This window comes from Xenopus laevis, chromosome 3L (assembly GCF_017654675.1).
Source record: "Xenopus laevis strain J_2021 chromosome 3L, Xenopus_laevis_v10.1, whole genome shotgun sequence".
Lineage (NCBI taxonomy): Eukaryota > Metazoa > Chordata > Amphibia > Anura > Pipidae > Xenopus > Xenopus laevis.
The window spans coordinates 124,194,136-124,206,513 of NC_054375.1; the positions used below are offsets into that span (position 1 = coordinate 124,194,136).

General features: G+C 37.3%; 1 protein-coding gene across 2 annotated transcripts in view; it reads left to right on the plus strand.

Moving 5' to 3' along the window:
- Nucleotides 1–12,378, plus strand: part of map2k5.L (mitogen-activated protein kinase kinase 5 L homeolog) — an 87,417-nt gene that overhangs the window by 50,092 nt on the left and 24,947 nt on the right. For both annotated transcript variants that reach the window (XM_041585039.1, NM_001091260.1), the window contains 4 exon segments: nucleotides 647–695; nucleotides 6,653–6,726; nucleotides 8,683–8,733; nucleotides 10,463–10,534. In XM_041585039.1, coding sequence (XP_041440973.1) covers nucleotides 647–695; nucleotides 6,653–6,726; nucleotides 8,683–8,733; nucleotides 10,463–10,534 — 246 coding nt within the window.

Sequence of the window (12,378 nt, forward strand, 5' to 3'; positions counted from 1 at the left end):
TTCCAGGCTTATTTTGAGTACATAGACCATATGGGTCTTGAAAGAGCAATTCATTTATAATCTATGTCCATTTGTGAGTTTTCTTAATTAATACATCATAATCAAGCACACCAGATTTAATTTACAAAACATCATTTACAAAATAATTTACTGTGGATAGATTGTGGCCCTCGAGGACATAAGTTGGCCTGTGTCCTTTAGCCACTAGCCAGGAATAATAATGTCATCACTCAGTGCAGACACACCAGTAATCTGTGTATTGCTATTTTCCACCGAAAGCTTTATTGTGCCATTCCATTATGGATGAAAACTGAGATCTGCCAGTCAGGGGTATAATGTTCTCAGTCCACTCAGTGTTAAGCATTGTCCATTCCCTTGCATTTTATTAGTCAGGAGTGAGTGGAAATTTACAACCCTGCTAATAGCCCCTCAATAGGAAAATTAGCTGTATAATATTTTGTTTGTATTGTAACAAGACTTCTTACTGGGCTAAAAAGGGACCCTTTATGAATGTCTAGTTGTGTTTGTGTTAAACTGCTCTGTTTTAGAGAATGTATCTTCGGAGCCTTGAATGCTGCACTTTGTACGTCTGTTTTATTTTTACTTGACTATAGTGGCATATGGCTAATGGTATCTCTCTTTGTAGGTATTGAAAGGCTTGACTTACCTGTGGAGCTTAAAGATTTTACACAGAGGTCAGTTTGCTCTGTACCCCTTAATAGGTGACTGATTTGATTATTCTATATGTGCTCTAGAGTTGTCACTGGCATCAGCATCACATTTTACAACTACCTGCATTAGCAATAAGCCAGCAGCCTGAACATTGCAACACCCAGAGGCTAAAAGGGGCATCAGAATGACACAAAGGGAAGATTGTAATTTTGCTGCAGTTCCCCAGTCTTGGGGGAAGATCAGGATGAAATTGTCTGTGGGCATTGATTAGTAAATCGATGTCATTTTCCATAGACGAGGACCCACAGTCTGCCCAAACAGATATTTCTAACATCATTCTATTATAATCTAACAACAACCAATATTTCCAGAGAATCCATTTTGTCTTCAGCTTGGACAATGGGTGGCTCATTTTTAGGGGTGTGGGAGGATGCACCCACATGAGCTATACTGACATCCTCTGATGCCAATTACATGATAAAAGGCAACTTGCTGCCTGGCTGAATACAGGAGGAACTCGTGCTAACTAAATGCATTAAAATACTTAGATTAGAAATTAAACTGAGGTTGTTAATTGATTTTAAAGCAGTTCTTGGTTCACAAGGTTGATTTTGAGATTAATCAGTGTAACCTTTGTACGCATTTTTGAGCTATTTCAGTGTTTAAAGGAAAACTATATCCCCAAAATGAATACTAAAGCAACAGATCGTTTTAGTATTAAATTGCATATTAAACTGGTATATATATATTTAAAGGGGTAGTTCACCTTTAAGGTAACTTTTATTATGTTATAGAATGCCCATGTCTAAGCTTTCAAATGGGTGTCGCTGACCCCTTCTAAAAAGCAAATGCTCTTTAAGGCTACAAATGTATAGTTATTGCTACTTTTGTATTGCTTTATCTTTCTATTCACACCTCTCCTATTCATATTCCAGTTTCTTATTCAAATCAATGCATGGTGGCTAGGGTAATTTGGTCCCTAGTTACCAGATTGCTTAAAATGCAAATTGAAGAGCTGCTGAATAAAAGTTAAATAACTCAAAAACCTTCAATAATAAAAAATGAAAACCAACTGCAAACTATCTCAGAAAATGACTCTCTACATCATATGAAAAGTTAAGGTGAACAACCCCTTTAAGTAAATATTGCGCTTTTACATCTCTTGCTTTGAATCACCATTTTGTGATGGTCTCTGTGCTGCTTCAAAGATCAACTGACCAGAAATACTGCAACTGTAACAGGAAGAAGTGTGGAAGCAAAAGACAGAACTCTGTCTGTTAATTGGCTCATGTGAACTAACATATATGGTTTGTGTGCACAGTGAATCCTACGATCCCAGGGGGCGGCCCTTATTTTTTAAAATGGCACTTTTCGATTTACGATTACCCAATGTCACATACTACTAGAAAGTATATTATTATGAAAATGGTTTGTTTACATGAAGCAGGGTTTTACACATGAGCTGTTTTATGCAATATATTTGTTGAGAGACCTACATTGTTTGGGGGCATAGTTTTCCTTTTAAGTAGAGGCGATTTTTAACATCCCCTAAGGCAAAGTATTTTCTAAAAATGTTATGGAGCAATCATCTCTTTCCTATATTCAGTGATAAGAAACATTACACATATTCAAGAAAATTAATGTTATTATTTTCATATAATAATGAGTCCATTGAAACAGCGGTTGGCCTCCTGTAGTGCTAAAGAAAATCTTGACTAGTAGGTATATTTAGTGGCAATTGAGCAATTCACTATATGGTTCCCCTTTGCAATATACACTTAAATTCACAGCAGGGAGATTCTGAAGCTCTGAGTATTATCCTTTGGGTGATGCTAGTATTTTTCGGTGTGACTGAATACATGCTCTGTCGTCTAATAACTTGCACTACATATGAGCACATTTTAGGGTTATTAACGCATGTATTTCATGTAACCTACGTCTGTGTAGTTATATTATATATTCAACTTAAGCTGCCCATACAAGTACCAAATAGGCTGCCAAATCCTGAGTATTTCTATAGCTTATCATACCAGGTATGCTTCTAAAACAATAGCCTCCGTGACTAATAATTGCATCAGGGCTGTGTCAAATATTATTATGATATTGTCATACATAAAACCATTGGCCCAGAGGCCAAACTGTTAGGTCAGCCTGCGAATACATTTGTTTACTTTTTATCCCAGGCCGGTGCTTCTCTTCTGTAAAACGTTTACCAGCCGGGGTACTTTTCCACTGAGCATCACACTGCAGTCTTCAGTCATTTCCCAGGGATCTCTGCCAATTTGTAATGTGATGTTGTGCGTGAATAGTCCATGACCGCTTCAAGGGGTGGCAGAAGATGGCGGTGCAGTGCTTAATGAGAAAGTACCCCAGTGCCTAACAAATTGGCAGCTTCCAATGAGTTCCACTCTCCTTGTCCTTTAAAGGAACAGTTCAGTGTGAAAATAAAAACTGGGTAAATAGATAGGCTGTGTAAAATAAAAAATGTTTCTAATATAGTTAGTTAGGCAAAACTTTCATGTATAAAGGCTGGAGTGACTTGATGGCTAACATAATAGCCAGAATCCTGCTTTACATCTCTCTAACTCTTGGTTTGGTTACATATACAATTATGGGACCTGTTTTCCAGAATGCTCAGGACCTGGGGTTTTCCAGATAACTGATCTTTCTGTAATTTGGATCTTCATACTTTAAAGGGATCCTGTCATCGGAAAACATGTTTTTTTCAAAAAACTCCAGCAGAATTCTGCACTGAAATCCATTTCTCAAAAGAGCAAACAGATTTTTTTATATTCAATTTTGAAATCTAACATGGGGCTAGACATTTTGTCAATTTCCCAGCTGCCCCTGGTCATGTGACTTGTGCCTGCACTTTAGGAGAGAAATGCTTTCTGGCAGGCTGCTGTTTTTTGATCTCAATGTAACTGAATGTGTCTCAGTGAGACATGGGTTTTTACTATTGAGGGTTGTTCTTAGATCTACCAGGCAGCTGTTATCTTGTGTTAGGGAGCTGTTATCTGGTTACCTTCCCATTGTTCTTTTGTTTGGCTGCTGGGGGGAAAAGGGAGGGGGGTGAGATCACTCCAACTTGCAGTACAGCAGTAAAGAGTGATAGAAGTTTATCAGAGCACAAGTCACATGACTTGGGGCAGCTGGGAAATTGACAATATGTCTAGCCCCATGTCAGATTTCAAAATTGAATATAAAAAAAATCTGTTTGCTCTTTTGAGAAATGGATTTCAGTGCAGAATTCTGCTGGAGCAGCACTATTAACTGATTCATTTTGAAAAAAATTTTTTTTCCCATGACCGTATCCCTTTAAGTCTACTAGAATAACATGTAAATATTAAATACACCCCATAGGCCAGTTTTGCTTCCAATAAGGATTAATTATATCTTAGTTTGGATCAAGTACAAGGTACCGTTTTATTACCACAGAGAAAAAGGAAATATTTTTTATAAATTTGGATTATTTGGATAAAATGGAGTCTATGGGAGACAGCCTTTCTGTTATTCTGAGCTTTCTGGATAATGGGTTTCCAGATAACAGATCCTATACCTGTACTAACCAAATTGAGGCTAAAAAAATTTATGCCTATCAAATTTGAAATCAAGTCAGCAAATCCTGCCATCTGTCCAGAGGAAAGCAAAAAAAAAAAAACCTTCAAGCTGTCTCTGATTTGCCTAAGGGGGCTAATATATCCCTTTGAGGCTACTATAGGACCAAAACAGTTAACTATTTGCTAATAGTCAATTTCAGTAACATAGTATTTGTTCACTTGCTAAAAAGGCTTTTTTGAAACTAACTAACAGTTCCTTCAGGGGTGAGAATTCCACAGCTTCACAGCTATCACTGTAAAAGGGACCTTTTTGCATCATCAAATGATGACTCTTAAGGGATGCCCTTGTTTCCTCTGGAATGATTTAGTGATATATAAGGCATCAAAATATATATATATATATATATATATATATATATATATATATATATATATATATATATAATTATTTTTTTATATATATACTTTAAATTCCCCTTAAATGTCCACCTCTGGTGTAAACATTTGCATCTCTCTCAGCCTTTGAACCTTTGTACTTAAAGGAGAAGGAAAACCTTTCGGCACAAAACCCCTTCCCCCTGGGCAAATGCCCCTAACTTGTTAGTCACCCCTCCATGCAGGTCCTCTCTTGCTGAGTTCATGGGTGCCATCTTCGTCCGAGCGCTCTTCTTCCTGTACTGATTGGCACATGTGCAGTAGGAGGCATTTGCCAGTTGGATCTACTGCGCATGCGCCCGAATTTCACAAAGTTTCCGATTTCTTTTTTCAGCGAAAGGGTTTCCTTCTCCTTTAAGACCACCAAACACTGCCTTTGGGCTGAATTGACAGACGGTGTACAATGGGCTATGCACAGTGCACCGGCATTTCAAGTAGGAAGGAAAGATGAGTTTTGTAATACACTGACAGATATAAGGGGTTACCCACGTCCGCTACTGCAGTTGCGTTTGCTCAAATTTCCTCTGTCAGTTGCACATAAAACTCCATTTAATAAAGGTACTTGCAAAAGCAAGCCTCTGCTCTGTCTTTCCTGCCTCCTGTTCGAGTGCAGTTTAATTTATTGATACCGAGGAATCCTAGAGCTACCGCCACCTCTAGACCAGCTCCCGTAGCACCCTGTAGTGCACTTGCATCTATAAAATTGGGCACACATATCTCTCACACCAAACACCAGAAATTACACCAGTCAGACTTTGATATTTTCAGCCCAGATGTGTCCAATATACGCTGAAGTGCAAGAGCAGTTGAGTTTATTGTGACAGACTGATCGCAATTGCATCAGGCGCAGTGACCCTAAAAACACTGAAATTCTTGGGGGAAATTGTATGGGAAAAGGCATAATGATTGCGCTCTGAATTGCACTTTGCTCTCTGCATTTCTGGACATAATTGAGACCAATATAGGGCTCCATTTAGAATCCTAGTTCAATTAGAGAAAGTACAATTGCACTGTACACAATCCTTTATCCAGTTCTGTATCCAGTTGCGAGTGGCACCACTTTAGACATTTATGTTGCTTTGTATTAAAGGAGAAGGAAAGCTACCAAGGCAGTTTATTGCCAATAGATTAGCCACAATAGTGCAAGCTAGAACACCATCGTTATTATTTAGAATGCTTTTCTATTCCTGAGTAAACAGCTCTATACACTGCCTCTGTTTGTTTAGGATAGCAGCTGCCCTATTAGCTTGCTGTGACATCACTTTCTGCCTGAGTCTCTCCCTGCTCACTCATAGCTCTGGGCTCAGATTACAGCTAGGATGAGATGAGGTATGGAGAAAAGGGAGGAAGGAGCAAACTGAGCATGCTCAAGCCCTGCCCTGGAGGTTCAAGCTGAAAACAGGAAGTCTGATACAGAAGCCCATATGTACACAGGAAAGAAATGTGGTGTTTCTTTTGAAAGAGGACTCAGAGCAGCATTACTTTGAGGGTTTACTAGTTTAAAGACTTTTCTGATAAAACTTACTTAGTTTTAACCTTTCCTTCTCCTTTAAGAACTATGACAACACATAAATATAAACACACATGAACTGCAACCCCACGGCCCTACCTTATAAAAAAGCAATTACAGTTGTTTAACATGATCTGTTCTTCATGAAACCATGCTAATTCCTACTCAAAATCTCATTCTCCAGGGCATATAGTAATCTTCATTGTTGGTTCTACAGTATATATACATTTTTGTTTGGTTATACAGTAAATAACTGAAGAAAAGGATAAATACAACTCTGACCTGTATCTTTGTATATTATATTCATATTACATTTCTAGTGTTGTGTGTAAATATTTAAGATATAGCTGAAAAATATAGATATAACTGTATATTACAAAAAGATGATTTAGAGGGGGTTTACTTGGATTGTATTTAATGATGTACGTTATATGTAGTCTGATCTGTCCTGAACAATGTTTGTTTGCCCCATCAGATGTGAAACCTTCCAACATGCTAGTGAACACACGTGGCCATGTGAAGTTGTGTGACTTTGGTGTGAGCACTCAGGTGAGTCTGCATCTCCCTACTTGAAATCGCTGAAGTGGAACTGTAAGTACTGCTGGGCACTAGCACTCTCTCCAGCAGGCAGGGGGTTAATCAGAGTACCAGATGATGTGGTAATTACAAATGGGATTGCGGCCTCATTAATATGCGGCCTGGGGAGTTCGTCAAAGATCGGTTCTGTCCAGACAATGGAATGAAGTGAGGGGGGGGAGACTTTCAGGGGAAACTGTTATCAAAAATAATAATAATTAAAAAATGAATGTTGAGCAAAACAAAGACTGTGAGGTCTGGGCAGGACCCTCCCCCTAAATTGTAATTAATTTCCATCTCAGAGCCTCTCCAGAGAGCACCCATCAAGGTGACCCCTGACCTTCCTGTCATGTCACTTTCAATAGGGCCCTCCAGTCCCCTCCTCAGCTAAAGACCACAAGGCTCAGGGGGCCAGAAGCTATTCTGTACGGCCCCACCTGCTGCACTGCCAGCCTTTCTCATACAGCTGTTGTATGCTACTAGTTATCTCTCTCCAGCACATCGCAGAATCCCCTGCTCTCACTAAAGTATGTCTATGTCTCTAACCTAAGCCACCCTGTTTTATATTGACATTTCTTTCTCATCAGTTCTCTAACCCAAACAATCCTGTTTCATATATGCAGTTCTTTCTCTATAGCTTATTATGTAGTCTCAACAGCCCTTTTCTTTCTGTCTACAGTTTTACACTTTACAATTAGTTCTCTAACATACGCATCTAGTTTTCTAGCAGAAGTAGTCCTATATATATATATATAAAAATCCGTTTATTCGGAATAAACTGAATATTTTTTCTCACTGATAAGTCCTGTGTTGTGCAGTTTGTTTACGCTATTGATATGTATAATTTCTATAACCAGCACCCAGGCATGGAATAATTGTTAGTGTGTGCACCAGCAAATTGTGTGTGTGTATATATATATATATATATATATATATATATATATATATATATATATATATATATATATATATATATATATATATATATATATATATATATATATATGTGTATATGTATATATGTATATATATATATGTATATATATGTGTATATATGTGTATATATATGTGTGTATATATGTGTATATATGTATATATATATATATATATATATATATATATATATATGTATGTATATATATATATATATATATATATGTATATATATATATGTATATATATATATATGTATATATGTATGTATATGTATATATGTATATATATATTCATCTACAGTTTCATTTTTTTATGTTGGAAGTTCTTCTTCTATAGTTAGTTCTCTTACTTAAGATATGCATTTATATGTGAAATTCTCCATCTTCAGTTTCATAAGCGTATATCCTGTTGTCTCTCTACAGTTAGTTCTATCTAACTAGTTTTTATATTTCCAGTAATCCCACTGCAGTTCGTTCTACCTAAGCAGTTCTTTTATACCTGCAGTTTACCTAAGCAATGCAGTTCAAGACACTAATATTCAATATATGCATATTCACTTTTCCTACCTGCTACAGGCTCTCTGATACACCCCCTAGATTATTAGCAGTTCTTTACTGGAAATGGTTATGGCAGGTGAGAGGAGACCGGAATAACAAGTGTTTAGCTATAACAGCAGACCCATATGGCTGTTCTGCAGCTCAGTATTGACTAATATCCACAGATTCTACTCTCCTTGTTAGCCTTCAAGCATGCGAATATCAGCCAAGCAAATACTTGAGTTACTGGAACGATATTCTTATTTTCATGTGTGAAAGAGAGTTTTAATCATTTTCTGTTTAATGTCTACAGATAAAGGCTCTCTATATTGTTTTATTTCATCGTTTATTTCTTGATTCTTTTTCCTATCCTCCTTGCTTTTGATGGGTGGATTAAATGAGAAATAATTACCCATTTTACGTTCTAGTCATTTTAACAAGTTTTCTTTTTTTGTAGTTGGTGAATTCTATTGCCAAGACGTATGTGGGAACAAATGCTTATATGGCGGTAAGTCCTAGGATACTGGTGCTCGGATTGCATGGTGTGACCATATCTGGTATGGCTAGCTAAGGAGGAAGGTGTGTCTGTAGGCATGCCCCTGTGTCTAGAAGACTCAAACTATTGTGGCTGCTCTAACAAGTGCAGACTATTGCTCTTCTTTTTTCTGTTCAACGCTCACTGTTCTCTGCAGCTGCTAAAATATAGTAATAGTATAATAGTATAGTACAGTGATCCCCAACCAGTAGCTCGTGAGCAACATGTTGCTCCCCAACCCCTTGGATGTTGCTCCCAGTGGCCTCAAAGCAGCTGCTTATTTTTGAATTCCAGGCTTGGAGACAAGTTTTGGTGCATAAAAAACAGTGTCACTGCCAACCAGAGCCTCAATGTAGGTTGACAATCCACATAGGGGCTACCAAATGGCCAATCACAGCACTTATTTGGCACCCCAAGAACATTTTTCATGCTAGTGTTGCTCCTCAACTCCTTTTACTTCTGAATGTTGCTCACGGGTTCAAAAGGTTGGGGATCCCTGGTATAGTATAATGCTGTATTTGCCAAATAAGGGCCCCTCGTATGATATTAAACTTAGCTGTGCAGTGTATTTCCAACTGCAACATATTATTACTCTTCCTCCATTGTCATAAAATTCTTCGTGAGTGGTCATATACAAAAAGAAAGGTATTGTAATTCCATGAAATGGCTTAATCTGACTTTGTGTGGGCCTATAGCAACCAGCAATAGAGTTGGGATTTTGTTTAATGTCAAACACATTTTGCTCTCAGATACTGGAAAATCTGAATGTCCAACAGACACAACAACCTCTTTAGGTAATTTTGGGCATTCTGCTAGATCCCATGAAGTGATGAAGTTATGTTTGCAAACTTCCCTTTGATCTAGTCATTCTGCCATTAGGTTGAACCGTGGGATCTGCCAGTGTGTGCCCAGAATTCCTTCTTCAGGTCCTATAGGTTCTACCATACAGACGATCTCCTGAATAATGTTTACTCAGCACACCGTACTCTGTATGCTTACAAGGTGGTGTTACGTGCTTGAAGCATGGATTAAAAGTACAAATATTCATTGTAGATAAAACTAGACTGTAATTAAATTAAGGGCCTCTTTGATGGCACATAACTCTTCTGTTCCCAGGTGTACATTAAAGAGATTGGCAGATTAAGGCGCCTGTCCATCTGTTAATTGAAACATAGGATTAAACAAAGGAGGGATGGCATTTCTGCTTGTTTCCTTGCTTTGTTAGAAATGGTACTATATATGTAACCCTATCGTTGCTGGTCTGTGTTATAATGCAAGCAATGTGGCAGCTAATGCTTTCCCAGGTAAATGTGTTTGGAGTGACAAGTTGTAATAGTATGCACACATACCCAGCATACTCTTTGAAGGAAAATACTCAGAAACGCTGCACATTAAGTATCACACAGTGACTCTTAGTTACCGTTCCTCTACCTTCTAAGTGCTGACCTGAATAACCACCCAAAACACAGTCAGCTGGCACTAATTCCTTGGTTTGGTTTCTTGTACAGGGCCCCGGGTTATGAGGCTGTTAGAGAGAGTGCGTGTCAGCCAGGTACATTAGGGGCACAGCATGAAGCTCTGTCCAGGGCACAAAGCTATCCACTAGCCTTGCATTTGTTTGACCTTGGAAAGAATTCAGAGCCATATGTTGATTCTCAAATGAGTAAATTCTTGCTCTAATTCCCTATCCTGTATTTTGCAGCCAGAGCGTATTGCAGGAGAACAATATGGAATCCACTCTGATGTCTGGAGTTTGGGCATCTCTTTCATGGAGGTGAGAAATATGGGTGTTTACCGTTTCATAAACATGTAAGAGCCAACATGCCTGTACAAATGCTGTTGTACATCATACATACCTTGGACTTTTCCATCCTGTAAAATAAAAAAAAAATAAAGTAAACTTCTGTTAATTCTAGAAGGGAATTTATGTAAATAAATTGAAAAAATGCTGTTGCACACAGTGTTATACACCATATTAGAAAATAAATGCTTAACCCACAATGCCAGTGTAGGTAAACACCTGTGCACTCTCGAAAAAAACAAAATAATGTGCCTGGCTGCACAATCAAGTAAATGTAACACAAATTTCGAACAGAGTCCGCACTCTCAGGACTTAAAAGTAAAACTTTTTTATTAATACAAACTACTGATTGACATTTCGGCCCCCTTGAGGCCTTTCTCAAAGTGTATATATTTATACATTTACACCGGCACCCACCACTCCAAATAGTAAAGGCCAGGTGCTAACCAAAAATCATATAGTCCAGTTATAGAAAGCACTCACGACACAGGATTCTTGTAAAACAATGTTGACAAAGTTTATTCCATTTGTGTTCTAAACTAAACTTTGTCTACAAGAATCACAGTACAGTATGTGTGTGTATGTGTGTATATATATATATATATATATATATATGTGTGTGTTTGTTCCGGTGCTCCTCTTTAAAGACAAATAAAGGTATTTAGAAGCAGCCACGGATGTAATAATAAGTGGATTTTATTAAAGTTGACAAATTCCCCTCCCCCCCATCTACGCGTTTCGGTTCTCCTTGAACCTGAAGACGGTTCAAGAAGAACCGAAACGCGTTGTTTTGGGGGATTTTGTGAACTTCGATGAAATTCACTTATTGTTACATCCGTGCGTGCATCTAAATACCTTCTAATATATATACTCAAACACTATAGATACACACACATACAAGTCTGGGATCCGTTATCCGGAAACCAATTATCCAGAAAGTTCTGAATTATGGAAAGGTCATCTCCCATAAACTCCATTATAATCAAATAATCCAAATCCTTAAAAATGATTCCCTTTTTTCGCTGTAATAATAAAACAGTACCTTGTACTTGATCCAAACGAAGAAATATATAGTGAATAAAGTACCCCCTCTTGTAAAATATAAGGATATTATAAGTTACCGAGGAGTTTCATGACCATATAAAAACACAAGGCCGAAGGCCGAGTGTTTTTATACAGGTCATGAAACTCCAAGGTAACTTCTAATATCCTAATATTTTGCAACTGGGGGTACTTTATTTATTATAATACACAAGTTTCGGTGAGTCATGTGACAGAAATGACATCAGAACTCACCGTTTATAACTGATGACATCAGAACTCACCGTTTATAAGGATATAATTTACAGGATATTCATGGCTTGTGTGTATTATATAGTGAATAAAGTACCCCCTCTTGTAAAATATAAGGATATTATAAGTTACCGAGGAGTTTCATGACCATATAAAAACACGAGGCCGAAGGCCGAGTGTTTTTATACAGGTCATGGAACTCCGAGGTTACTTCTAATATCCTCATATTTTGCAACAGGGGGTACTTTATTTATTATAATACACAAGTTTTAGTGAGTCATGTGACAGAAATGACATCACTACTCACCGTTTATAACTGATGACATCAGAACTCACCGTTTATAAGGATATAATTTACAAGATATTCATGGCTTTTGTGTATTATATATATATATATATATATATATATATATATATATATATATATATATATATATATATATATATATATATATATATATATATATAGACAAATACAAGAGTCTTCTGCACTCAGCCCATTATCAATATATTTAAGACAGAGA